Here is a 27,769-nt window from a genome sequence, read left to right on the forward strand (position 1 = left end):
AACATTCAAGATTAAATTGGACAGGTGGATAAAGGGAAATGGGAACAGAGCAGGTAAATGTGATTAGGACTATTTGCTCCAATAAATGGTAAATGCTGACACGGACTGAATGGGCTGCTTCTATGTTGTAACTTCCATGTATTAGGAATGAGGGAAGAGAGTTGGGAAGGAGGAAAACGGGAATGGTATGGGGGTAGGAGGTGTACAACAGGGGGAGGGGAGAAAGATGGAAACAGAAGAGGGTGGAGAAAGGGGAGAATGAAGTTGGCAGGGGAGTGGGTTGAGGGAAAGGGAGGAGAGAGGGATTCAAGGGGAAGGGAAGAGGATGAAGAGTGGAAGGACAGGAGGTGAGGGAGGAAGGGGAGTGTAAGGAATGGGGAATAGGAAAAAGGTGAAGGGAGAGAAGAGTTAAAATTATAAAAGAATGATAAACTTTTTAACTAAATCCCCCAGAGGACCAGATGATTACTGTTTTAGGTTATGTAATAAATTCCCCTCAAAAGCTAGAGGGCTAGGAAATTAAAATTGAATGCTATTACTCACACAATCGTGATCCCAATAAACAGCTACAGGCTGACAGGAGGCCTGCAAGTGGGCCAGCAATGGATGCCATAGAGGGCAGAAAAGTTATATTTTGAAAAGAAAAATTGTACTTTATAAACCTAAATAGGCTTTTGGGGTGAGGGAGCAAGAAAGCTTGAGGAATGAAAAATTAAGTTACTTTTTTTTTACAATAAAAGCAGTGAAGCCATGGAGGGGGGTGGGGGAACAAGACACAGGAAACTCTGGATTGAGGGGGTGGATTGAAAACTGGATTAAAATTCATTTACATGGGAGGAAACAGAGAGTAGGAGTTAAGAGCAGTTTTTTTTTAATTTTAGAGTGTTTGGAAGTGGATAGTGGCATCACACATTGTTCAGTTCTGGGGGCACTTCTGTTTACTGTGTATAACAATGATTTGGATATAGGCCTAGAGGAAATGTTACTGAAATTTGAAAATGATACACAAATAGGCAGTATAGCTAATTCATTGGAAGACCAAAGGAAGCTGCAAAGTGTTACTGATAAGGTGGGGAAATGAGCTTAAAAATGGCAGATGGAATTCAATGTCAGTATGTGTGATATTTTGGTCATTAAAAAGAGCAACAGTAATTAAACTCTAAATGGAAGTAGACTCAGTGCTGTGGAAGAGCACAGGTTCACAGGTATTAAAGGCAGCACCTTAGGTTGATAAGGGTGTTAAACAAAAGCTAATGGAGATAATGATGAGTCCAAATAAAATCTTAATAAGATGTCAGTTAGAGTACTATGTACAGTATTGGACTCCAAAGTAAATCATTTTTACAGTTAAAACAGTGGAAGCTACGGAGGAGCAGGACACAGGAAATTCATGAGGTTTCCTTAGACAATTAAAGGGTTAAGTGTGTGTGTAAAAAGAACTTCAAAGCTTTTATAATCTGCAATTATAAATACACAATTTGAATATATTAAATAAATGTCCTTTAATATTTTGGAAACAAAAACCTTGTGCTGTAATCCTTATTTCTAAATTGGCAAAATGAAGACAATCATACTCAATCTGCTTTAACTGCCAAGGTTGGTTAAAGTCATTTTGTGCTGCAGCCGCAGTTCAAATGTGACAGGATGAGTATCCAAGCATCACTGATGCTTTGTTAAATATCCCATCAAGATTTGTTTAAAAGGTCATATTTCCTCACATTCAGAATGTGAAGCATCTTACATTAGATGTGACATTGTAGCTGTATAATTGCTAAAGTTTTAGATCTGATGTAAATGCCACCTACATGCATTTCTGACATGATTTTGCTGTAATGGAGTTAGAAATAGAACAGGAAACTGTAATGGTCATAGACAACATGCATAACCTGCCATTATATTGTGCCACAGAACTGTTACCAAGTTCTATGAAATTTCATATGGATCTGTATATCTAAAGATGTTATAAACCTGAGTAATGCATGCTTGTACGCAACTGACCACTGTGGCCAGTTAATTCCCCACCATACACATTGAGATGAGCAAATGCTTCTATCTGCAAACACCAATGTTTTGTAGAAGAAGTGTTGTAAATAAGATTTTACAATAATACTTTTTCTCATGAATGACTCAGTTTAAGACATTTTCATGAGAGCACGTGATATAATAAGGAATTATGCAAGGATTTAAATATAATTAAGTGGTTAAGTATAATGGTTTTAGAAACCTTTTCAAAAGCATCAAGCTAATAAACATATGATTATGTATTTAGTAATTATGTACTAAATTACATGGCATAATGTATAACAGGAAATTCAAATCTATAATGCCATTATGACAGACAGTCACCAAAAACTGTGGCTATATTTATGTCATAAAGTCCAAAAACTTGGTGTCCTGCTTGACCCTTTGCTCTCCTTCCTACCACACGTCCTCTGTTAACAAAACCAAAATTGAGGAAAAGCATGATTTGGAGGTTCCAGATCATATTTATACTGTGAAGGAACTAAGAGGTGACATCACCATAGCCTGCCTTGCCTAGAACAAGATTGAAACAATAAACATCATTCCCACAATAATGAATTTAAAGAGCCATTCGTTCACTATGAGAATGAGAAATGGAAATATAAGTGGTTACGAACTTAACACTATAGCCTGGTGACATTTTTTCAACAAACAGTGCAACAAGGTTATAATTTTTAAGGAGCATACTGCAAACACAAATAGAATTCTTTGATGATCCAGTTTTGTAGAATTCTGTATATATTATGATAAATATAATAACTAAATATTGCTATTTCCATCAACAAAAATCATGCACATATTATAACCATATATTTAATGCAGGAGATGTTCTTTGTATGAAACATATGGCAACTTTTATACCTTTTTTCTGCTCATTAAGGTGAAGGATATTAGTGGATAACTTCCCAGTTCAGTCACTCAGTGCCAACAGCAAGGACAGTTAGATGCAGGATACAACTTGTTCTCTGCGCCAGCAAGGCGTCTGAGCCTCAACCAAGCATTCTGGTTGTGATTGCACCAATGTGACATACTTTGGCCTCTGCGGGCAAGATTGATAATTTTACGTTGTGGATTCAGATTACACAAATCTATTTTAAGTTGGATCTTTACAATCAACAGTTCACCCTATTAGTCTGGGCTAGGCTTGAACCAAGCTCCAAGAGGTGAAAAACCTGCATCTCTTTAAACCACACTCTATATATAAGCTCTTATGCAGAATTCATGAGTGTGTTTGACATCTACTTTGGCACTTATCCTAAATTAGATTTAGGAACTTGGTTAGAATTGAATGAAGGAGTTCTGAATCAACTGAAAATTTATCTAACAGTACAAGCTATAATTGGAAGAAATTTCAATTCTTTTTCCCAACATAAACTTAAGTGATTAACTGGTTCAAATAAACATTGCTTTAAAGCTTTCTGTTTTATTTGCTGAATGCTTTTTGTGTGCACGGTTAATAGCAGATTCCTTGACTCATATTCTATCAGACTAGGTCGTCCTGGCGTTGACTGCTACTGCCAACATGATAGTGGGGCAGCTGTGCTGCAACTTCAGTTCCTGATCAATGAGGTAAGCTAAGAATACTCAATTGCCATACTCATAGTATACCTGATTTCTAATAAATACAGAGAATCATTGCTATGCAAAAGTATACAATTAAGAGATGCTGAGTAACTTAGATGACAGTATGCAGAGATCATAGCCTGGATGCTCTGATTGGTCATAATGCTGGTACAGCCTGTGATCGACTGCATGGGCTTTCCACATCCTTTCATTTTTAAACTCTTTCCCTTCTGCTACCCATAGCAACGCTGGATGTCAGGAACATTTGCTTGGTGCAAATTGTATTATAATAAACCCAACCATTAGTGTAGACATATTATATGCCTAATGTCACTTCTGGCCAAAAATAGCAGCTTCAAAATAATTTTCCACTTCAAGAATCCAGCATAACTAGAGTAGGAATTTCCACTCTGCATGCCTGCAGTAGTCATGTATTGTAATTTCCAAAAGCAACAAATCATAATTGAATCTTTTATTAAAAGGCCACTTCAAGTAAGTCCTAAAAAAGGACAAAATTACAGAAAGCTTTCAGTTTATGTAAAAGTTCAGTTGCAAAATTTATACTTCTCTAAGTTTGAGTAGTTCAGTAGACCTATGTAAAAGATTAGCTTGCTATAAGTTTAGGATTTTTGTTTGGTGGGGGTGGTAAAGGTTATTCACTTATCTCAGCAAAATGCACTGTTATTAAATTTACAGTCAATCTTCTCCACCCACCCATACAATACAATACAATATGCATTTTTTTCTGTCATTGTTTTCTTACCCATCTTTAGCTTCCCCCCTCTCCGTGCATTTTTTCCATCTGTTCTCCTCAATGGCCTTCATCTTCACAAAGCCTTTTTAAACCAGAGCAATCTACATTTCAAAGTCCTCAGAGTGACCATCATTAATCGTATAGCTCTGTGATTGGCATGAGTCACTGCAGTGTGAAGTGGTCCGCCTAAAGCCTAATTAAAAACACTGATACTTAGCACAGTTGTTTTAGGAAAATCCCATTACTTTTAATTTGGGATTATCCTATTGTAAAGACAGTGCTGTCTCTACTCAAGCAGCCTTTATATAAACAGCAATTGAAAAATGATGGAACTAGTATTAATTATTTTTAAAGCTCAGCAAACCATGGTGAAGGTAAATATTTCCAAATCATTCATATTCCAGATTTTGCTGTTGCATCAAATGCTCATGTTTTGGCAAATGTGGTCACAATAGCCAATTTTAATGGTATTAAGAATTGTAGCAGCCAATATAATTTTGTGGCAGATGGCTCATTAATGTAAACAATTAATACAAACAAGTGAACTAATTGGTTGGGAGAATAGGCATCAATCAGCAGTAAAAGCCCTTGTTCTTAAAATAAATATAGGGATCGTTTTAGAATTACTTTGGAAGGTGTTGCGACTATTATGGTTATTATGAATTGTCCAGCGTATTTTGTGCTGATTAGGGGGCAGAAAAATTATTAAAGCACTTTGTTTTTTCATATCGATGTTAAAGCATTACATTCAGCCCATCCAACTTGTTACGTCGTCTAGGCTCTGTTCCATTTTTTTCTGTCTTTTTTAACCCCAAAATCATACCTCTCTAACTATTTGTTGAATAAACAATTAATTTTTATTTCCTTTTGAAAGTTTCAATTGGTCAATTACCCACTGCACTGGATAGAAATCTACTCCACAAGTCATTAAATCTGTATGAAGATATTTTTTCACTTAGGGAATTTGTGGCCACATTACTTTATAATCACGTTTTCTGGTTCTTCTATATATTTTTTGCATAAAAATCTCTCAAATTTCACATTATGAATGCTTTTTTCTTCCTCTTTCCCTCCCCCAATTTTCTCCTTTAACCCCTGAAGACATTGGCCTAGAAATGTGGCCACGCAGCGCCCATTTTTCAGGCACTAACCACCTACCAAGCTCCCAGGAAGCACACGCACAAGTGCACCGCCCACTATATAGGTGACTACACTTCAGAAGTAATTCTTTGGCGATGAAGTGTTTTGGCATATGCTGATGATGTGAAAGATGCTTTAGAAATGCAAGCTCTTGTTCTTTCTACTCTACATGTATTGTTTCTCAGTTGGGGTCAAAGCTAAGCTACAATCAAGAACCAGTAAATTTGACATTACCGCTTGAGGTTCTATCATCCATTGTTAGTGCTGCATATTTCAGAGCATCTACTAGAAAAGCAGGATGGCACTGTCTTTCTGTGGTAAAAGGGTTATTTGGGGACCAGGTAGATGTGACGTGAGAATTTTATGAAGCGCCTGCAGACCTTCTGAGTATATCCATGGACTGGTCTAAAAGCAACAGTTTGGCAGGCAGAATGCCTAGCCTCCACCATGGGATCACTCCTTCAGAATAAAGAAAGATTCATCCCAAAGATTAAACGTTCCTGACAGGATGGACAGTAGGGGACCAAGAAGACTAATATGTCTGCTTTATTTATTGTTCTTTCCTTCAGTAGTGAGTTCAAAATGCTTAAGTAGAGCATGTTTCATTGAATGTAACAGCTGCTGGTTACTGTACATTCAATAAAACACACTCCGCTCACCAGCTAATTTGATATTTTGAGCACTAATTTTAAATGGGAATATTTAGTATTGTTAAGGGCCGATAATAAGATCGGAGGTACCCGAATCACTACTGTGCATCAGATGCAGTAGACCCATATTTTCAGTGCAGGAGGTTGATATTAAGTGGCAGAGCCCCGTATTATGATGTGTGAAAGCCTTAGGCCTACCTTGTGCTTGATGTGCACTGCGCATAGCAGTACAACCTGGAATTACTTTGAGCATTTCAACTCACAAAATGGATGCTTCAAGGGAGGCTCAGTTAAAAAAAATTTACCTCTCCTCCACAAAGGAGCACCCTCTATTACCGGAACTCTTGTTGCACGGCCTTCAATCCCCGATCTGCGAACTACATCATTCTTCGCACTGTGATTTTTGTTTTAAAAAGTCACCACTTTAAAGCAGTCTGCAGCCCTTTAACAGCTGCTGGCGCCTAATAACCTGCCCTTGCAACCTCAGTACCGCACCACCACATCATGTGCAACGAGGTGGCAGAACCATGTAACTATGTACATTAGCTGACCTTGCGCTATGTGTCCAGCACCCAATATGTAGCAGTCCCTTAATTGTAACAGCGTTTATATTTTCATTAGAGTTCAAGATATTTCTGTTTAATATTAGAGTTCTAAATGGTTAAAGTGCCAGTGAGCAGAGTGCCATTATTGAATACAGAGTAAACAGCTTCAGAAGCACATTAAACTTTGAACTTTTTGAACTCCAGGAGATAGAGAAACTGACTTCTCAAAAGTGAACTTAGTGTTGTCCTAAATTAACGTAACTGACTTGATTGTCTTGGTGCTTTACAAAAGCTAGTTGTACATTGTCTTCCAAGTGAAAGACCTTGGAACGTTTTTGCGTTAAAGTCACAATATCAATGGACGTTGTTTTCTTATCTTCCTCTTTATTTAAGAAATTAGCATTCTATTGAAGCAGCGACATTATTGTCAGCAGATGAAAAAAGACAAAGCTGTATTAGTCACGTGGATTGGATTACTTAGCTTAATAAGATTTAGTCCTTAACTTGAAGAAACATTTTTAATAAGTTAATCTTAGAGTTTTAAGAGGTAGTAAAATTTGTATTACTTTGTATACTCTTGAATTTGATATGGGCTACACTTAAAACAGTTGGGCAATGTCAGCACCCACTTCTCAAGCAATTGTCCAGAAGTATGATGATTGGGCTTACTGTTCAGGCTAATCGACACCCCAGGTAGGTACATCGGCAGGTGATTTCTAATTACTTTGCATTAAAGGGTGTGAAATATGAATGAGACAATGGGTAGATGAAATGACATTCTGGACACTTAAATGGCATGTGCTTTAAACCTGTGTACATTTAACTAGATATTTAATGTTGAGCATAGTAAAAGAATAATGATTCTGAAATAGTGTATTTGACCTATATGTACATTTAATAGATATACACTTAAGTGGTCCATTACAATTTTTTTGGGGTGTGGGGAGGTGCAGGAATTGTTTGAGTATTATGAAGCCCAAGTTTTTTTGTTTTAAAACTCATTTTTATATTAATCACTGCAAACAATGCTATCTTAAATAGTGCATTAGTTGCACAGTAATAAATCTAGAATCTTGTGTAGATTATAAACTGCATTTTCTTTTAGTAAACTGCTTGTAAAAGTGCATTTTTGCAAATGAGCAATGCGATCTCATAAGATGGAAGAAATACCAATAATGTTTTTGCTTCTGTGCTCAGTACTTTTCCTTACTGGTCTTGCTCCCTTTTCCACATAAAGAAAGAAAGAAAGACTTGCATTAATATAGTGCCTTTCATGACCTCAGGACGTCCCAAAGTGCTTTACAGCCAATGACGTACTTTAGGGGGCCGATTTTCGGATGATGGAGCGGGTGCGGAGGTGGGGGGGGGGGGTGGGCTCTGAAAATCGCTAAAATCCGGAGCGGATTCGGAGCCTGCTCCAACCTGCTGACTTCCGGGTTCCCCAGTGACGCGTTCAGGTGCGCACGTGCCTCCTGAATGCGGGAGTCCCACCGGCAATTAAAGCCGGCGGGATGATCATTTGCATAGTTAACAGATAGTTAAAGTACTTGAAATACTTGATTGAGTAGACATTTTGGCAGGAGTGCAATTTTGAAGGATCCTCAGTGTGTTTCCCGTGCTGTGGGATACACGCCCTGTTGCATTAGACGTGTTTCAGCCAGCAGTCAGTGGGAGATGCAAATGATTATTTGACAGGTGGGGAGAAAACCTCATTTATTGCAGCAGGGCACTCTGTCACTTCAGGCAAAGTTTTGGCTGCAAGACCTTTGTGTTTTCACTCAAAATTCTTACTTTCCACCCAAAACTCTGCTGTGCAAACATATTTACCTACTTTGCGGACCCCCTCAAACTCACATCGTCAGGATCGGGGGGGCGCCATGCCTGCATTCACTATTTCATCCGAGGATGAGCAACATCACAAGCCTCGCCTGGCACGGCGTCCACCTCCTCCACGTGAAGCTCCACAACACAGTGCTGCACCACAGGCACCTGCACAAGAGCACGGAGGGCAGCAATAGAGAGAGCGACGTTGCAGGAGGCACTACCCTCGCCACAGGGTCTACAGACCGAGGCTCAGCTTCCTGGACCTCTCTGAGGATCAGTGCATACGGAGGCTCAGAGTCAGTCGGCAGGTAGTCGCAGACATCTGCAGCCTTCTTCATGCCGAGCTGCTCCCGGCTGGGCTGAGCACCATCTCCTTACCTGTTGCTGTCAAAGTCACCACTGCCCTCAACTTCTTCGTCTCCGGATCATTCCAGGGTGCCATGGGGACATCGCTGGGGTCTCTCAGTCGTCTGCACACAAGTGCTAAAGGCAGGTCACCGACGGGTTGTTTTGCAGGGCTTCACACTACATCAACTTCCCCATGGACGACCTCAGCCAGATGGAGAGGGCAGTGGGATTCGACGCTGTGGCTGGCTTCCCACGGGTGCAGGGTATAATTGATTGCACCAAATAGCAATACGAGCACCTCCACACGGGCCAGGACTATTCATCAACAGGAAGGGCTATCACTCCATCAACACTGCTCGTGTGTGACCACTGCAAAAGATTCCTTCACATGTGCGCCAGATACCCTGGCAGCTGCCACGATTCCTTCATCCTCCAGGAGTCCAACGTCCCGCCCCTCTTCCATGCACCAAACACCCACAAGGGCTGGCTCCTCGTGGACAAGGGTTACCCCCTGCACACGTGCTCATGACACCTCTGAGGAACCCCACCACCGAGCAACAGCGTCGATATAATGACAGTCACATCGCTACCAGGTCTACAATTGAGCATGCTATAGGGCTGCCCAAGATGCGCTTCAGGTGCCTTGATCGTTCTGGGGAGCATGTCAATACGCACCAGATGGAGTGCGACGCATTATAGTCTTGTGTTGTGCCCTGCACAACAGGGCACAACAGAGAGGGGTGCCACTGGAGGAGGCCCCATCCACATCTGCCACCCACATTGAGGAGGAGGAGCAGGTGCAACCCATGGGCAGAACAGCGGCTCACCAGTTCATGAGGCCGGGGGTCACTGATATGTGAACGGTTCTCCTAACGTCAGACAGTGTGAAGAGTCAGTCCTCACCACCTGGATAGAGCAGCAACCACACCAGACCCCCCACCTCCCTGCCCAAAACAGTCCTGCAACTACACATATGCCCACTGTGGAGTGACCCAATGGGTGGCATCAAGTGTGGGCGTTCATGGTGAACCGCATGAATGGCCCTTATTACAGAAGCCAGTCAAGCATGGCCAAGACGTGGCAGTAGTGGTGACAATAATAATATTTAATGTGCGTTTAACAAAAAGCAAATATAAATAAAAAATATCACCAACCGTCAAACACCCTTGTGCATCCCCTTTGTGCTTAGAAAACCTTCGCCTTTCGCTTCCGACTACTTCTACGTGGTGCATCTCCTGTGGCTGCAGCAGAGGAAGTGGCAGGTTGCTCTTGTTCATGCCCTGACCGATTAGATGCTTTGGGCCTACGCCCTCTGGGTTTCGGTGCCCGTGAAGACCCCTCCAAAGACTGCACCGCCTGCACCTGTGCAGGGGCAGTCTCGGCCACCTGGAGAGGAAGCAGCATTGCGGGTACTGGTTGAAAGGGGGGCAATGGGTGAGACGTGGGGGGGGCTTTGAGTGGCGTCCCCACTTCCATGTCCCCTTTCACCATCATCCCTCCCCTGGGTCGGGCCCACACCACTCCTACCACTCTGCTGGACGACAGTTTGGAGGACATGTGTGAAGCCTTGTAAGGCCAGTGCTAGAGTATCTGCCTGCCTGTTTAAGGCGGCAGAATGTTGTTCACCCTGTATCTGAATGGCCGTTGTCAGGGCCTGAATGGACTCATTTGTGAGCCATGCTTGAAGTTCCGTGGAGGCTAGCCTTCCCTCCATCGCAAACATTTCCGCACTTACCTGCAACATTATCTAAGAGATGACAGTATCTGAGATTCCCTCCCATATCTGTGGCACCATTCCACTCATGCAAGAGTTGGACTCCTCCATCCACTGCGTGATTGTGGAGAGTGCGCGTGGCACCTGTTCCAGCACCTCGCAAATGTGCTGCTGCCCCTCGATCATTCTCCTTTTAAAGGATGGCCCCCAGAGTTCAGCATCTATATCCAGTTGAGCAGAGCCTGGAGAGGAGTGCTCCCACCGATGCGGACTTTCCACCGCTGCCCCTGCCACCAGTGTCTGCTCATGCTCATGTGTGTGGTAACTCACCATGTGCGACCCCAACTAACTGCGGACTAAGACCCACCATGGTGTGTGTATCTGCATTGGTGGATGGCTCGCTCAGATGTGATGGTGCACCCTCAGAGGCTGGCGGGTCCTCTGAGGAATCGCCCTCCACTGTTATAGCAGTCGCTGAAGGCCCCATAAGAGAATGGAAGGTAATATTAAGCATGTCTCGGCGTCCCCAACGGACAGGCACTCGAGGGTGTGGCTCAGCTCCAGTGCCTCCTGTTTCGCGTCTGTGAGGACGACTATCAGTTGCGGACCCCCTCCGATCCTCGCCCTTTCCCGTGCATTCTGGGCTCTCTTCTATTAGGGGAGAAAGTAGAGACGCGTGAGTGAGTGGTGGTGACATAGCCAACCGATGAATGCATTGGTTTGGGTACGGCTGACCATGAAAGAGATGCATCAGAGGGTGAGTATGAGACAGAGCCATGACGTTGTATGAGGATTGGGTTGAGTGTTAGTGGGGAGGTGAGGAAGTGGTGTGTAAGTGCAGGTAAGTTGAGGATGAGCTTTGAGTGGGTGTGAGGAGTGATGTGATAGGGTAGTGCTGGCAGTGCAGAATGAATTGGGGGGTGGGGGCGGTGATGTGGAAGATGGAATGTGGGAGAATCAGTAAGTGTACTCACTTTGGCTGACCTAGTTAGGTCATTGAAGCGTTTCCTGCACTGGATTCAGGTGCAGGAGTTGTTGCTGCTGATGGTGAGCTCCTCTGCCACCTCGAGCCTGGCCTTGGTGGCAGAGGCAGGCCACTTCCTCCCGTCCACTAGGTAGAACACATCCCTCCTCCTCCTCCTCACCCCATCCAGTAGCACCTGGAGTGAGGCATCACTAAATCTAGGAGCAGCCTTTCCCCTGTAGTGTTCGGGTTTTTGCTCTCGGAGCAGCCATTGGAGGACTGCCCCTTTAAATAGAGCTCCTCCAGCTTGACAGCCTGTGATGTGGGTGCGCAGTCCGCCCGCTGTGCAGCTTTCCGACGGCAAACCCGGAAGTCACGTTAAGTCGCTCCAATTTACCCGCGATTGCGTGGGGAGCGGACAGATTTTATCGGGTGTAGTCACTGCTGTAATGTCGGAAATGTGGCAGCCAATTTGCGTACAGCAAGGCCCCACAAACACCAAAGTGATAACAGATAATCTGTTTTTGTGATGTTGTTTGAGGGATAAATATTGGCCAAAACACCGGGAAGAACTCCCCTGCTCTTCTTCGAATAGTGCCATGGGATCGTTTACGCCCACCTGAGAGTTTTAACATCTCGTAGTCTACTTTTTCATCAAAATGAACAGAGATGAAAATATGGTTCCAGCTAACCATTTTTAGTATAAATGTATTATTCTTACTGAATTGCTTTGGCACCTCACTTCAATGGACTGTGTTATCCTGTGGAGAGAGTAAGAATAATTTGATCATTTATGCATTTTCTTTTTCCATATCTCTGCAGGGAGCTTTAGTAAGTGCATGTGCGGATGACACACTGCATCTATGGAATCTTCGACAAAAGCGTCCTGCAATCCTTCATTCACTCAAATTCAACCGAGAGCGGTAAGGGGTCATTCATGTTGCTATTTTTCTGGGGTGGTGTAATAAGAAAATTTTAAATGCAATGTCTGATATAGAAGCATATCTTGGTTCTTAGTTTGTGATTTATTGAAATGCTCCTGTTTATCTGTCTATATTGAAAGATTTTTTGTCATAAAATCAGAATAATACATATGTGACTTTCTTTCTGTTCATAGGCTAACACATCAATTCTTTCTCTGTTGCCTATGTGTCTTACTATTTTTCCTTTTCCATTTTGTTGCAATTTGCTGTTTACCTATTCCCTGCTTTTTTCCTCTCAAGGTGTTGAATCAGAGCAGTGTATTCAAACTTAGCAGATAAAGAGTTAACCAAACAAAACCATAACTAAAAAATAAATCCCTAGCCAGGCTCACAATCGCTAGACTCTGGCAGGTGCCATCATCAAGCTGATTTGCTAAGAAATTCAGCTTAGTTAGAACAAGTTAAATCACTATTGATGCTAGCTGTCTTCCTGTACATAGCTGAAATGGTCATTCTTCATGTGTGAGTCTAGGCAATGAGTGTTGATAGGTGATATAATCATGAGGGGTTGAGTCTGATTCTGTGCTTTCTGTCGTGCAAACCCACACTCTTTGCAGTAGGGGTCATTGGATAATCATCAGGCGCAGGATCCCTGGATTCCCTCCTCCCCCTCCCCCCCACACAGCTTATGGCCACTAACATCTATTCTACTGTCCCACTGCTGACCTTGCTCAGTTCAACTAACTCAAGAATAATAGTGCATTGTATATTTACCCACTGAGAATGACTGTATCATTCTAAGTGCAGTATTTGTGGTGCCAGATGATAAAGTAGTCTGATTGTTTTCATCAAGTTATGATATACTTTGTGACTGTGCCAGGCCCCTAAATCTATAGATAAGAAGGTGGGATCAGTTCTCCAAGTTTGAAAGAAGTCCAGATAAATCACCAATTGGAGGTTTGCCAGCAACATCTAGCCTTAACAACTCTTGCACTGTTGCTCAGGGGTAGACACAGAGCACCATTTTTATTCTGCTTTAACTTTAAACTTTGGTACAGACAGTTGAGCTAGCATAGCACTAACAGATGCTGCGTGAAGGCATAGCAGAGAACTGGTAGCCTGCCAACATGGTTATTAACCAGTTGGCTCCTTCAGGTTCATGATACCTCTTTGCTTTCCCAAAGCATCTAAGTATGTGAAAGTAATGATTTTTTTTTGATACTTCATTGCCACCAAATAGCATTAAGAAATGCTATTCCAACTGATAATACAACAACTGAGTACTGACCAGTTCTCTTCATCCACTAAATGCTCAGCACTGAGTCCATTTAAACCATCATCAAAAAGCAACATCGAAAAAATACTCTATTTACTTACCTATAATTAAGTCCTCCATACTTGGACTCCAAGGTAGGTGGCAGTATTGCCGACTTACCGTTGAGACTTCCCAGAGCTGCCTCCAGCCTAGGTGTGTTGTGATGACCAGGTTGAGGCTACTCCAGCATTTAGGTGAATTTTAAGTTTAAAATACTTTTAATATGTCAACTTGGTTCAATAGTAACGCTCTTGCCTCTGAGTCGGAAGGTCTTGGGTTCAAACCCCACTGTGGGGCACAATCAAGGCTGACACTTCAGTACAATACTGAGGCAGTGCTGTATACTTGGAGGTGTCATCTTTCGGATGAGACATAAAGAACAGTGGAGTTTTCCCAGTGTCCTGGCAACATTTACCCCTAAATCAACACTACCAAAATAGATTAACAGGTCATTTATCTCACTGGCTGTGAAGTACTTTGGGACGTCCTTATTTTTCGTAAATTTCCCATGGGGTTGCTCACATTGAACCGTGTCAATGTATGATTTTGTTAGTTTCTCGTGGTTATGACCGTTGTCTTGTGATATTTGTTTTTTGTTTCAGCTTTTGTATCTTTTTGGCATATTTCTGTTTGTCATAATATTTCTGCCTTATGGTTATGTCTTTGTGTGTATTTGTCTGCAGTAATTTGCGTGTGCTTGTAGGTGTGCCTATGATCTTTATATGGATTTTTTTTAATGTTGAATGATATTTGTTAAAATTGATGTTTATCTGCATCTGTTCTACTGATTTCTTATGAATGCCTGTCTTGTTTTTTTTCAGTTGATTTTCTTTCAATGTATGCATGTCTGATTTATTGTTAGTGATGTGTGTCATTAGTGATGTGTATGTTGCAGTGGGCTGTTGCTTTCTTTTCTCAAGTGGTGTTTGTTTTTCTGGTGAGATGTGTTGTAGATTTATCTATGTGTGCTTGTTTGTAATAAATATGTATTTGTGGTGATTTGTTTTTGTGTATTCAGTGATTTTTGTTTGTATGCTGTGCTATGTTTTTAGCTTTGTCTGAAAAATAATTATTTGGGGAGAGGAAAGGAAGGGATGAAAGTGGAGAAAATTTTGAATGGATGAAAAAGACATTTAATAGGGTAAGGATCAGGAGACATGGGCTGTGAAAGCCGGAAAAAAAATATCTGGTGGAAAAAGAGGGAGAGATGAAGCGGGGGAAATGTTTGGGTCCACCAGAGCACGATGGCGCCAAAATTGGGCCAGATGGAACTCGGGGCAGAAAAACAGAGCAGCAAAACATATAGAATGGTTACATAGGGAAGAAATACAAAGCAAACACAGGAAAATATAAGATTTTAATTTAAAATTAAGTATTGTTTGAAGAGAAGGTGATGCAACTGCAGACACAATCTTTACCAAAATACCAACATGCTGGAGGACACTATATGTGATGTAACAAGCACATGTGACTTTTCAACTCAACACTTAACACTGCTATAAAGCAACAAATCTTCTGACTCACCATGAACAACACCACAGTAGATCTTCCAGTATATTGTTAAAAGTCTTGCATTTACGTGCACTTCCTGTGTGTAACACTTCTTTCCACGACACTTCCCATCAAATTTTCTTCATTGGCTCTACATGAAACAACAGCAAATTAGAACTGAAAAGATAGAGTGTGCAACAATCAAAAGTGAGGAACGTGGCTAATAAACTATCACTGACTTATGACTAGACAATCATGAAAAGACCAAATCTTGAATGACCAATCAGGAAAGCCCACCAATAAAACAAAGGATGATATGAACCAATTGAATAACTTAAAATGCTTTTTGAAAAACAGTCACAAATCAGAACGGAAGAGGGAGGGAACGTACAAATTAAAAGTGAGGAATGAGACAGAGAGCAAACTATTTTTGGAGCTTAAAGATAAAGTTTTTTTTGTATTAAAATGTGGAAACTGCATATATAATGATCCTTTCAGCACTTCATGAGGATCTTTTTTAAAGACTGTACTAGAAGAACCACCTGCACTGCCTCAGTATTACGCAGAAATGTTATCTTACATTATGCGCTCAAGTCCCTTGATTTGGGCTTCAACCCACACAAGGTCATTCTGTATAAGTTGGCAAGCCACCAACATTGTGCTGTATGCTTTAAGGTTGACAGAGGGGAAAGCAGTGAGGAGGTCCACCACGGCTGAAGGAGGCTGTCTGGTGGGAATAAAGTGTGATTGGATACCTGATGGTCCAAAGGAGGCCTTGGGATGTTTGGGTTTCATTCTCCCAGGACTCTCCCTCTCAAAGCTAGTAGACCCCTCCAATGCTGCTAGACTCCAGCAACCCCCAATGCTGCCAAGCCCAATACCCAGTGCTCCTAGACAGCCTTCTTTATAATCCCAAATCCCAGCACCTGTTTCAGTGCCGACAAGGACCCTCACCACATGCTCTAAGACCCCAGGATCCTCCTCCCATTGTTCTCAGACCCTGAGCCCCTACTCTTAGCACTGCTAAATCTGAGACCCTATCCTAGTACTCCCGGACTTCAGGCACTCTTCCCAATAGCCAAGGTCCCAGGGCCTCTCCCAATCCTAATAAATCAGTGTCGCTGATAATACCACTTAGCATAGCACCAATATTCATATTAAACCTCCAACTCACTGCCAGAAATGCCACATTACCTCAGCTAATTATGCACAGAGCCATGGAATTTGAACTAAAAATACCGCCAACACTCTCAAGACTAATAAAAAGGCAATGTAAATTCAATTAGTCATTCGGCAGCCTTATAATATGAGAAAACAGCACAACCTCCAACTCACCATGAACAACACCGTGGGAGACAGAGGCGCAGCCAGTGAGGTGGGGGGTCTTGACCCCCTCCCCTCATTAATTTTGTTGGCCAATGCAGCTTTGAAGCACCAGCTCCATTTTGCACCCAGGGACCTCTGTCTCCTGCCTTTGGCCTCCAAGTTCAGCCAGCAAGTCTGTGCGATTCCCGATTCGGCCTTCAGACTAGTTATGTCGGTATTTCTCAGTTCCCAGTTTGGTCCACTTCCTGCCAAGTCAGCTATATCTCGAGTTTGTCCCGCCCAATTGGCCAAATCTAGCTCGGCCACTGATGGGAGATCTTCTAGTAGGTAAGCTAGTGTTGCATCTAGCATATGTCTGTAGTGTGTTCGAAATGTATGCCATGCTTGAAAGGGCCATATGTGGAAAAGTGTATATCACAATTCTGTGGCCCAAATAATTTCTATTTGTTAAATTAACTGTGCTGATTTACTCACGTATAAACACATAGGAAAACTTTTCAATCACCAACCTCTACAAAATGAACCAATAAATTGCTTAGATTTTTTTTTCAAAGCTACCAGCAATTGCAGTAAAAAGTACCAACTAAATTGTTGAAATAATCTTTTTCCAGTTTCTTTTTTTGATTTTCATGTTGCTTCTTCAGCCAACTCACTATATACTGGTTAAAAATATACAACTCAGAACATAACATAACCATAAAAATGCCAATGATTTGCAAAAAAAAAATTTCAATTTATCCATACAATTGCTCAAATACCAGTTGGGAACCCAGCCAATAAGTGTTGCCCTCAGAGACCTACCCAACATCAGGGGTCTTGGGCTTGACTTTTACTCCTACCCTGGAGCTTGTAGTTGGTTCTTGCATGCTCTTCTCAATCTTGCATACTTAGTTCTTCTCTCCTTCAGAAGATCAACAATTTCCCACGCTCCTGTTGTGGCTGCAGCCCCTTTTGGTCCTTTAGTGATGGCTTTAGTCACTTTCTGACCGTTATTTACTATAGCTGCTTTTTTGTCTGATGCTATATGTGAAAAGTTTTAAAAATACCGCATGGAACAATTTACTACCTGCGGGAGTGAGACTCCACAGTTTCATTGTTCTTTTGTAGACCTCCAACAACAACAATTTGCATTTATATAGTGCCTTTATCATAATAAAACATCCCAAGGTGCTTCACAGGAGTGTTATCAAACAAAATTTGACATTGAGCCACATGAGATATTAGGACAGGTGACTTAAAGCTTGACCAAAGAGAGGTTTTAAGAAGCATCTTAAAGGAGGAGGCGAGGTTTAGGGAGGGAATTCCAGAACTTAGGACCTAGGCAGTTGAAGGCACGGCCGCCATTGGTGGAGTGATGAAAATCGGTGCAAGAGGCATGAATTGGAGGAGCACAGAGATTGCGGACGGTTGTAGGGCTAGAGGAGGTTACAGAGATAGGGAGGGGCAAGGCCATGGAGGGATTTGAAAACAAGGACGAGAATTTTAAAACCGAGGCATTCCCGGACCAGCAGCCAATGTAGGTCAACGAGCACAGGGCTAATGGGTGAATGGGACTTGGTGCGAATTAGGATATGGGCAGCAGAGTTATGGATAAGCTCAAGTTTACGGAAGGTGCAAGGTGGGAGGCTGGCCAGGAGAGGATTGGAATAGTCGAGTCTAGAGGTAATGAAGGCGTGGATGAGGATTTCAACAGCAGATGAGCTGAGGTATTTGCAGAGACAGGCATCGTTATGGAGGTGACAGTAGGTGTTCTTGGTGATAGGGAGGATATGTGGTCAGAAGCTCATCTCAGGGTCAAAAAGGACATCAAGGTTGCGAACGGTCTGGTTCGTTCTCAGTCAGTGGCCAGGGAGAGGGATGGAGTTGGTGGTTAGGGAACGCAGTTTGTGGCGGGATCTGAAGACAATGGCTTCGGTCGTCCCAATATTTAATTGGAGGAAATTTCTGCTTGGACAAGCAGCATGACAAATCGGAGGCAGAGGAGGGGTCGAGAGAGGTGGTGGTGAGGTAAAGCTGGGTGTCGTCAGCATACGTGTGAAACCTGACGTCGTGTTTTCGGATGATGTTGCTGAGGGGCAGCGTGTAGGCCAGATGAAAATTTGGCACCCTGCTCGACTATAGTTGAGTTTCAAATCCCATGTCCTATCCATCACCAGGACGGCCTTATTTTCAACTCTGTCATATTGGCCATCTCCGCACCTATCTCATTCCCACTGCTGCTATAATCATTATCCGTGCATTTGTCACCTCTAGACTTAATGGAGCTGATTTTCACTCAGGAGAATTGGCGTTAACGGGGCAGAAGGGCCTAAAAATGAAGACGGCAGCCTTACAGCCCCGTTAATCCTGACGGTCGTCCCACCACCATTTTGAAAGAGATTGATACACCTGCCTGTTTCAGGTGGTAGTCTCCATTCAATATGCAAATTGGGGTCCTAGGACATAGATTTTAGAAGAAACTGATCAGTGTGTGTGCATTGTACTCTCCAATTATTTCAATAGGCAATACAGAAGAGGCCCAGCAAAGGTAAGTTTGAAAAGTAATCTGGGCCATCCTGTCCCAGATTACTCCCCCGCCCCCTCACCCTTACCCTTGCAGCCATCCGGGGCATCCATACATTGGTTAGCCTTATCCTGGCAAGCTGCATCGCGATGCCTGTTTGGTGCCACACAGCACCCTAGGGTGCCATGAACTGTATTTACAATGTATGGTGCGTAACTATTGATTGTACCGGGACCGTTGATTTGTACTATATGTACCGTTGCAAATTGTAAGACCTGTATTGTATTGTTTGAAGCGTGACTTGAATTCCATTGTATGTACCTTTTACAAATTTTATGAATAAAGTTTATTTTGAAATTAAAAGAAAGGTTCAATGTAAATGAGGCCAGGGCCTCAAAATCACGGCTGTCTCTTCATTGCCGGTCGGCCGCCCAATATTCAAAACTGACCCCAATATCTCTAACAACGTCCATGCTGGCCTCTCATTCTCCACCTTCATTAAACTCCATAATTCAAAACTCAACTGCCCATATCCTGCCCTGCACTATATTCTAGTCGCCCGTCACTTCATGCTTGCTAATCTACACTGGTTTCCTGTCTGCCAAGATAGTAAATTTAAACTTCTTATCTTCAAATCTCTCCACAGCATTGCCCCATTCTACCTTTGCAACCTCTCCAGCTTTACAGCTCGTTCCATACCATTTGGCTTACTGTGCATCTCTTCCACTTCTCCCATTCTCTTGGCTCCACCATTGGAGCAGAGCCATTGGTCTTATTTTCTAAACATCCTGTGCCTCTACTTCTCTCCATACTTTAAGAAGTCTTTTTAAAGCCTATCTTTTTAATTAAACTTTTGGTCATCTCTCTAATTCTCCCACTATGCCTCGGCGTGTACTGCTTTATGAAAAATTTTCCCTCGGTAAAGGGATGTTTTTCTACTTTAAAGGTGCTATAAATGTATTATTGTTGTTTAATGCCCAGTAATCTCACACTAATATTGTGCGTTCCTGCAATACTATTCACATATTTTGATTGACTGGCTAATGGTACACCTGACTTAAAAGTGCTGATGTATATCGACAGTCACGGAAATCTATACCTAAGCTGTAATTGACTTATGCTTACACCATGCAGTATGACAGGATTTCTTTTTGCCGATTGAAGTCTTGACTGTTAATGCTGAGGCTTTTTCAGACTTCTACTTCTCTTAAAATGTTTATCAGTGAAAGAAATAAAAATGACTTTTTTTGTCCATTAGTGGGATACCTTATCACAATTCACTCTTTTACGGTATTACAGGGCATTCACGCATAAAAATAGTAATACATCCTCATCATTACAATAGTTAGAAATGAAACAGATAAGCCTTATTTGTATGCAGAGCCTTGCCATGTAATTCATAAGGCATTGGAGAATTTTGATAAACGCATGGAGCAGCTTCTTTCTCTGTAGGTTTGCTTTAAATAAAAATGGGAATAGTAATTATAATCATGTTTGACAGAAGGTGTCAAATTTAATGCAAATAAATTAAACAGCCACTTTTGAAGGTCACATCCCATTTCTCCTTTCTCAGGAATTAAAATTATGCAAATATAATAGAAATTATTCTGTGTCAGTTGTCATACTTGTGTACTTGAGGGTTTTGTGATTGATGATTCCAGCTATTCTAATGCATCACAAATGCATGCATGCTTGCCAAGGCATGAGTTTGCAAACCGCATAATGAAAAAACTGTAGTTGCTTGAACCTCTTCTGTTGGCAGTATGCCCAGTGGATGGCATCATACCAGAGCAAATAAGAATCAGTCATTAGCATCACAAGTAATATATTTAAATAATGTCACTCAAGAAAATATTTTGATGGGAATATCAACAAGCTCTGTAGGGGAGGAAATTTATTTAACCAATTTCAGATTTCTGGAAGTCATTCACTTTTGTAAAAATGCATGTTGTAATCCTGCAGATTTCCTTGTGTCAAATTCACAGGTTAAATTCATGTCTTTTTATTCTAAATCCTAGGGTTAGGCTGTGTTGAACAGCTCCACAGAAATAATTACATCGAACTAAACCCACAATAGGTGATGACTTGTATTGGACATATATGGAGGGCTGATTAATCAGGTGTACTTATGTTGCATATTGGATTATTCTTCATTGATGGGTCCAAGATGATTAAAGTTCTTATTTATCTGATACATAGATAAGGGAGTGGTGCCAGAGAACAGGAGGGTTAGAGATGTTACACACCTGTTCAAAAAAGGGGAGAGGGATAAACGATGTAACTACAGGCCAGACAGCCTAACGTTAGTGGTGGGGAAACTTTTAGAGACAATAATCCGGGACACAATTAATTGTCACTTGGAAAAACATGGGTTAATCAATGACAGTCAGCACAGATTTGTTAAAGGCAAATCGTGTTTGACCAACTTGATTGAGTTCTTTAATGAAGTAATGGAGGGGGTTGATGAGGGTAATGCGGTTGATGTTGTGTATATGGACTTTCAAAAGGTGTTTGATAAAGTGCCACATAATAGACTTGTCAGCAAAATCGAAGCCCAGGGGATTAAAGGGACGGTGGCAGCGTGGATACGAAATTGGCTAAGAGACAGAAAGCAGAGAGTGGTGGTGAACGGTTGTTTTTAAGACTGGGGGGAAAGTATACAATGGTGTTCTTCAGAGATCGGTATTAGGAACTACTGCTCTTTTTGATATATATTAATGACCTGGACTCGGGTATACATGGCATAATTTTAAAGTTTGCAGATGACACGAAACTCTGAAAAGTAGCAAACAGTAAGGAGGATAGTAATAGACTTCAGGAAGAATGGGCAGACACATAGCAGGTGAAATTTAATGCAGAAGTGTGAAGTGATGCATTTTGGAAGGAAGAATGAGGAGAGGCAATATAAATTAAATGGTACAATTTTAAAGGGGGAGCAGGAACAGAGAGACCCGGGGGTTTACGTACAGATATCTTTGACGGTGGCAGGACAAGTTGATAAGGCTGTTTTAAAAAAAAAAAAGCATACTGGGTCCTTGGCTTTATAAATAAAGGCATCGAGTACAAAAGCAAGGAAGTTATGCTAAACTTTTATAAATCACCGGTTAGGCCTCAGTTGGAGTATTGTGTCCAATTGTGGGCACCACACTTTTGGAAGGATGCCAAGGCCTTAGAGAGGGTGCAGAGAAGAATTACCCAAATGTTATCAGGGATGAGGCAATTCAGTTATGTGGAGAGACTAGAGATGCTGGGATTGTTCTTTTTAGAGCAGAGAAGGATGATTGTGGATTTAATGGAGGTGTTCAAAATTATGAGGGGTTTTGATATAGGGAGAAACTGAGTCAGTAACCAGAGGATACATATTTAAGATAATTGGCAAAAGAACCAGAGGAGACATGAGGAGAATTTCTTTATGCAGCGAGTTGTTCTGATCTGGATTGCACTGCCTGAAAGGGTAGTGGAAGCAGATTCAGTAATAACTTTCAAAGGGGAATTAGATCTATACTTGAAAAGGAAAGGTTTGCAGAGCTATGAGGAGAGTGGGGATGTGATACTAATTGGATAACTCTTTCAAAGAGCTGGCACAAGCACAATGGGCCGAATGGCCTCCTTCTGTGCTGTAAGACTTTATTTATACATCTGTAGACTGTTCCTGTAGAACCAATGGGGGTTTAATATGCTTGAGTGGAGAGCAATTAGTTTCATTCTGTCCAACCGTTTCACTGATAGATGGCTGAAAAACTGCTAATTCCCTGCAGCCACAAGTTGATCAAAGTTTGGAACAGATCAAGCGATCAGTTCAAACTTCCTGTGCGACTGATATCCTAGGAATCTTTTAAAGCAGTAAGTTTGATTGACAGCTGCATCTGTGTTGAAGATGAATCAGATTTTCAAGAGGAGCAGTGCCATGATTCTTTGCAGATCCTTTGACAGACATTTCTGTAGCCATGAGTTACAGCTTGTAGGTTTATATTGGCCTGCCTGCGTTCAGCTTACTATTCTGAGGCTGTCAGAAGTACAAGCCTGATCAGAGCACTCCATGGGGTGGAAATTTGTCGCCGCCTGGTTTCAGGCGCAAGGGTGCCAATGCATGCCCAAACCAACGACCTGAGTCCGGTCCAAAATTGGACCTCGGACCTCATCTAAATCATGTGGGTGAACTACTGGCATTTGTCGTGCCTCCATAGGTAGCTCGCCCTGCTGAAGAATTGAGTTTCAGACCGCCTACCTCGATGGCAGCTGTCCTCGGGAGGAAAACAGGAGGGGGACCAGTCGAGGGCCAGTAGTAGCCCTCAGGAATGCTGTGATGCCAGGAGGAGCATTCCTGCTCCTCCCAGCTCCACAAGAACTTTACAAAAAATGATTGTTTTAAAAAAAACATTACTTCGTTGGCGGCTGCTGCAGCCTAAGCAGCTAAAGGATCCTGAGCCTGTCTGGTCGTCACAGAAGAATTTCAGCGAGGGGGTCTAAAACGGGTGCTAGGCCCTTTATTTACATATGTAAGAGGCCTAAGGCCTGTTTTAGGCAGCTGCCAGGAACGCCAACTTTGGGTTGGATGTTTCACAAGTGTCCCTGGAGCACAAGACATAGGTCCCCAAAATTGAGCCTCTTTGGACCCGTTTCACGCCTGTAAAGCGGGTGCAACAAAGTCCAATTTGTACCCCCATAAATAATGAGTACCATGTAATAAGTAAATAGCTGTTTTGAGGGTCAGCCTAATTTTGAAAGTCAGCGAAAGAAATGCATATTTTTTGATTTTGGCATTTTTAGAAGATTGGTAAAAGTTTATAATTACTGTTGTAGTGTTTGTACTTTATAGTACTGTTCTTTTACCCTTTTTATGTTCAATGGTTTATAACATGAGACACAGTCTGATGTTTATTCTTTCACCTACCAAACTCAAGGAAATCATGTGGGCGCATGGGATATATTCCAATAAACCAGAGTACAGTGATAAGGGTTTTGTATTCACCCTCTGAGTCTCACTCCATTTATCTCGATATTCGGCAGATAAAGGCACACTTTTCATGGGGTATGAGAGATCTGCTTATGGGAGTGTCCAGTGACATCACATCCAAGGAAATATCTAGTGTTAAAAACCCCAAAACATAAATATTCTATCTATCCTAATTGTTTTTTCTTGCTAAATTTTTAAAAAACTGTATTTACTTTTTATCCCCTGAGCCCCTAGGGACCAGTTGTTGGTTTTTGGAGCTGTTAATAGAATTGAAAAAAATGGACTTATGCTTCAACAGCCATTTTGAGAAGTTTTTTTCATCTAAGCATAGCGTAGAAGTATAAAGATCAATATGGATACGTTATACTTGCACCCACGCCATCTTTGCCATTTCTTAAATGAGAAACTTGTCACCACTGGACAAATTATCTTCTCTGTGGCACTTTTGAGAACTCAACCACTGTCCACAAGGGGTTAAAAAGAACACATTTTCCTTTGGCCCTGTAAGACAGCTATAAGCACCTGCATCACAACCAGATGGCAGTGAGATTTGAACCGTACGTGATCTGTCACTCCAGCTTGTTTCTCACTCTTGGAAACACATTTTGCTGCTTGGCAACTGCTGCCTGTGAAGCTATACCCTAAAGTGAGTCACTTAGGAATCGCGGGGTGAAAGGCAGAAATTGGAAAAAAGGAACATACTTTATAAAAAGAAAACACTTTTAATAATCATCAAATAAATAATGAAAGATATTTGCATTTAAATCATGGAAAAGACGTTCATAATTCATTTATAATAGAATCCCTATACACTTTGGTACTCGTGATAGTTTATGTTTGTCCATCACTGATTTTAATTTACTTTCAGAAATATTTTAATTTTCTGCAATATACCTTACAGTTGCAGTACAGAATCAAATAGGATCTCTACTCTGGTAAGAGTATCAAACTCACAGCCTTTTATGCTGAGTTGGGGCATCCGTTAGTTTTGCCATGCTGCTGCTATGCAAACTGGATACATATGGGATAGAAACTAGATGTAATGTCATCCAAAACATGTTATGAAAAGTGAAATGAATTATGAAATTCTGTTAAAATATACAGTCTGCACACTCTCTGCTTTTACCTAGAAAGGACTTTGGGATGTTTTATTATATCAAAGGCAGTGTAAAGTAAGTTTTCAGCTTAAAATGACTAATATGTGCTCTTGGCATGCACAGGTAGTGCTGAAATGGAGAATCTCCCCATATATTATTGCAAGTTGTTATGCTAATACCTAATTTAGTGTAATCAGTTATAATGTGGCGATTACATACCTTCTAATTGTGTTTGGTTCCAATGGTACAGCACTGAACTTTTTACAAACTATCCAGATGGCTTCACAATTACTGTGTCCAGATCAGTCATTTAAAGTTTTGAGTTTTAGTAACTCTAACCATGTTGGTAAACCAAGTTATCATACAATAAATAAACTTTGACTGGAAAAACAAATACTGAGAAGGGACTATAATAAGAATCTCCTAACTGTTCTGAGGTTTTAATTTGTTTCCAAATGCTTTTCCTCCAGTATCCTTTAAAATAGGGACAAAAATTAACATGCAAGTTGCAACTTTGAGTTACAGTTTCTTTGCTCCAAAGCTGAAAGCATGGGGACTCAAAAACTCCAGGGTATGAATTCCTGCAGGTTCATGTTTTCTGGGCAATTTAAAATTGTAGTCGGCCAGATCAGGTCGGGAATGGAGTGGGTCCTCTGCTCCGCCTGGTTTCCGCTAGCTGGGGGAAGTTTAAATCAACCCCCATGTCTAAATGAGACCCATTTACAATAATCCTTTTCAATTTGGCTGGCTCCCAAACACATTATTATAGCAAGGGTCTATTATGTTAACCTAATATGCTATCTGATCATCTTCATCTTACAAATTTGTTGTACTATATTTTACGTTCAGCCCAATATATCATTTGAAGGAATTACTTTTTGCCATGAAGTTGTCTTTGTCAAGCAGTCAAGATGGTGTGATCTTACTACTGAATTACAATTGGGTGATTGGACATGGATTTGCTGCAATACAATTTATGAAAGCCCTGCAGTATACATGGAATCTGGAATGATTGGCAAACGCTAGATCGTGAAACTATTGTTGCGTATTATCTCTAAATCTATCATGATAGTAGGATATTACTTAACGAATATTAACCCAGTATAGACCAGCTATCCATAAATGTTTAGAAAAAGGGATCTGAGAACAGAGGAGGCAGAAACATAGTGGAATTTTCCATTTCCTTTTCCTTTATATATGTAATGCTGATTGGATTACAAACTATTTGAGAGGTACATATGTTTCCTTAATTAATGAACAGAGAAACTTATGATACCACTGGTTTAATCAGAAATGTAGTCTTCCTTCTCTGGTGGTCTCTCTTCTCCGGCTAGGACATGATCTTTTAATGTTTCTTCCTTCAGAAGATCTGGAACTTGGCTGTTTTCCAGTTGAAAGGTATAGCTCTATTTGTGTCCCATTTGTTTATTACAAAGTTCTACCAACCTAGGCAGTATTATCTGCTTTTTCTTTGAGCAGATGTATAAGTTATAATTATCACAGTGGAATTTAGCTCAACTTAGACATTCGCAAGTGATCCATTCCTCTTCCTTGTTAAAATTTCTCAAGGTTCCTTTTTAATTGAATGCAGTGTTAATTAATTTCTCTTTCAAGATTGTTTCTAAAAAGCTTCTATTTCATTAGGATTACCAGTTTTATGGATTCTTGTAATTCAAAACTAGCTGTGAGCAATGAAAATTATATTCTTCACGGTGTCAGCCATGACTCAGTGGGTAGCACTCTCGCCTCTGAGTCAGTAGATAGTGCGTTCCAAGGACTTGACACTCCAGCGCAGTACTGAGGGAATGCTGCACTGTCGGAGGTGCCATCTTTCGGATGAGATGTTAAACCGAGGCCCCGTCTGCCCTCTCAGGTGGTCGTAAAAGTTAGCATGATAATATTTCAAAGAAGAGCAGGGGAGTTCTTCCCAGTGTCCTGCTCAATGTTTATTACTCAACCAACACCACAAAAAAAAAATATCTGGTCATTATCACATTGCTGTTTGTGAGACCATGCTGTGTGCAAATTGGCTGCTGCGTTTCCTACACTATAACAGTGACCACAGTTCTAAAGTACTTCATTGGCTGTAAAGCACTTTGTGACATCCTGAAGTTATAAAAGGCGCTATTGCCTTTCTTTTGTAGGCACCACCAAATACAACTACCTTATAGAGGTATTCAAAATAATGAAGGGTTTTTATAGAGTAAGTAGGGAGAAACTGTTCCCTCTGGCAAGTGGGTCAGTAACCAGAGGTCACAGATTTAAAATAACTGGCAGAAGAACTAGAGGGGAAATGAGGAGAAATGTTTTCACACAGAGGTTTGTTAAGATCTGGAATGCATTACCTGAAAGGGTGGTGGAATCAGATTCCATAGGAACTTTCAAAAGACGTGTACATGATACCGAATACAATTATTAATCACAATAGTCTCTCACTTGACACTAGGGAGCCATTGAGATTCCTGGGGAGTAATTTTAAACCCCCAAGGATGGGTGGGTTAGGGACAGTTGGGATGGTAAAAATTGTAAAAATGTAAAACCCAACCCCAACTTACCTCCAACCTGCCCACTTCTGGTTTTAATGGAGGCGGATCATGGGGCGGGCGACCAATTCGCTCTCAGGAGACGGGTCG

At 41.4% G+C, this 27,769-nt stretch overlaps 1 protein-coding gene across 2 annotated transcripts in view; it reads left to right on the forward strand.

Moving 5' to 3' along the window:
- Positions 1 to 27,769, forward strand: part of LOC137326962 (syntaxin-binding protein 5-like) — a 398,728-nt gene that overhangs the window by 91,017 nt on the left and 279,942 nt on the right. For both annotated transcript variants that reach the window (XM_067992335.1, XM_067992336.1), the window contains exons 4-5: positions 3,510 to 3,591; positions 12,347 to 12,447. In XM_067992335.1, the coding sequence (XP_067848436.1) occupies positions 3,510 to 3,591; positions 12,347 to 12,447 (183 nt within the window). The remainder of the gene's footprint in view (positions 1 to 3,509; positions 3,592 to 12,346; positions 12,448 to 27,769) is intronic.

Source organism: Heptranchias perlo, chromosome 11, assembly GCF_035084215.1.
Source record: "Heptranchias perlo isolate sHepPer1 chromosome 11, sHepPer1.hap1, whole genome shotgun sequence".
NCBI lineage: Eukaryota > Metazoa > Chordata > Chondrichthyes > Hexanchiformes > Hexanchidae > Heptranchias > Heptranchias perlo.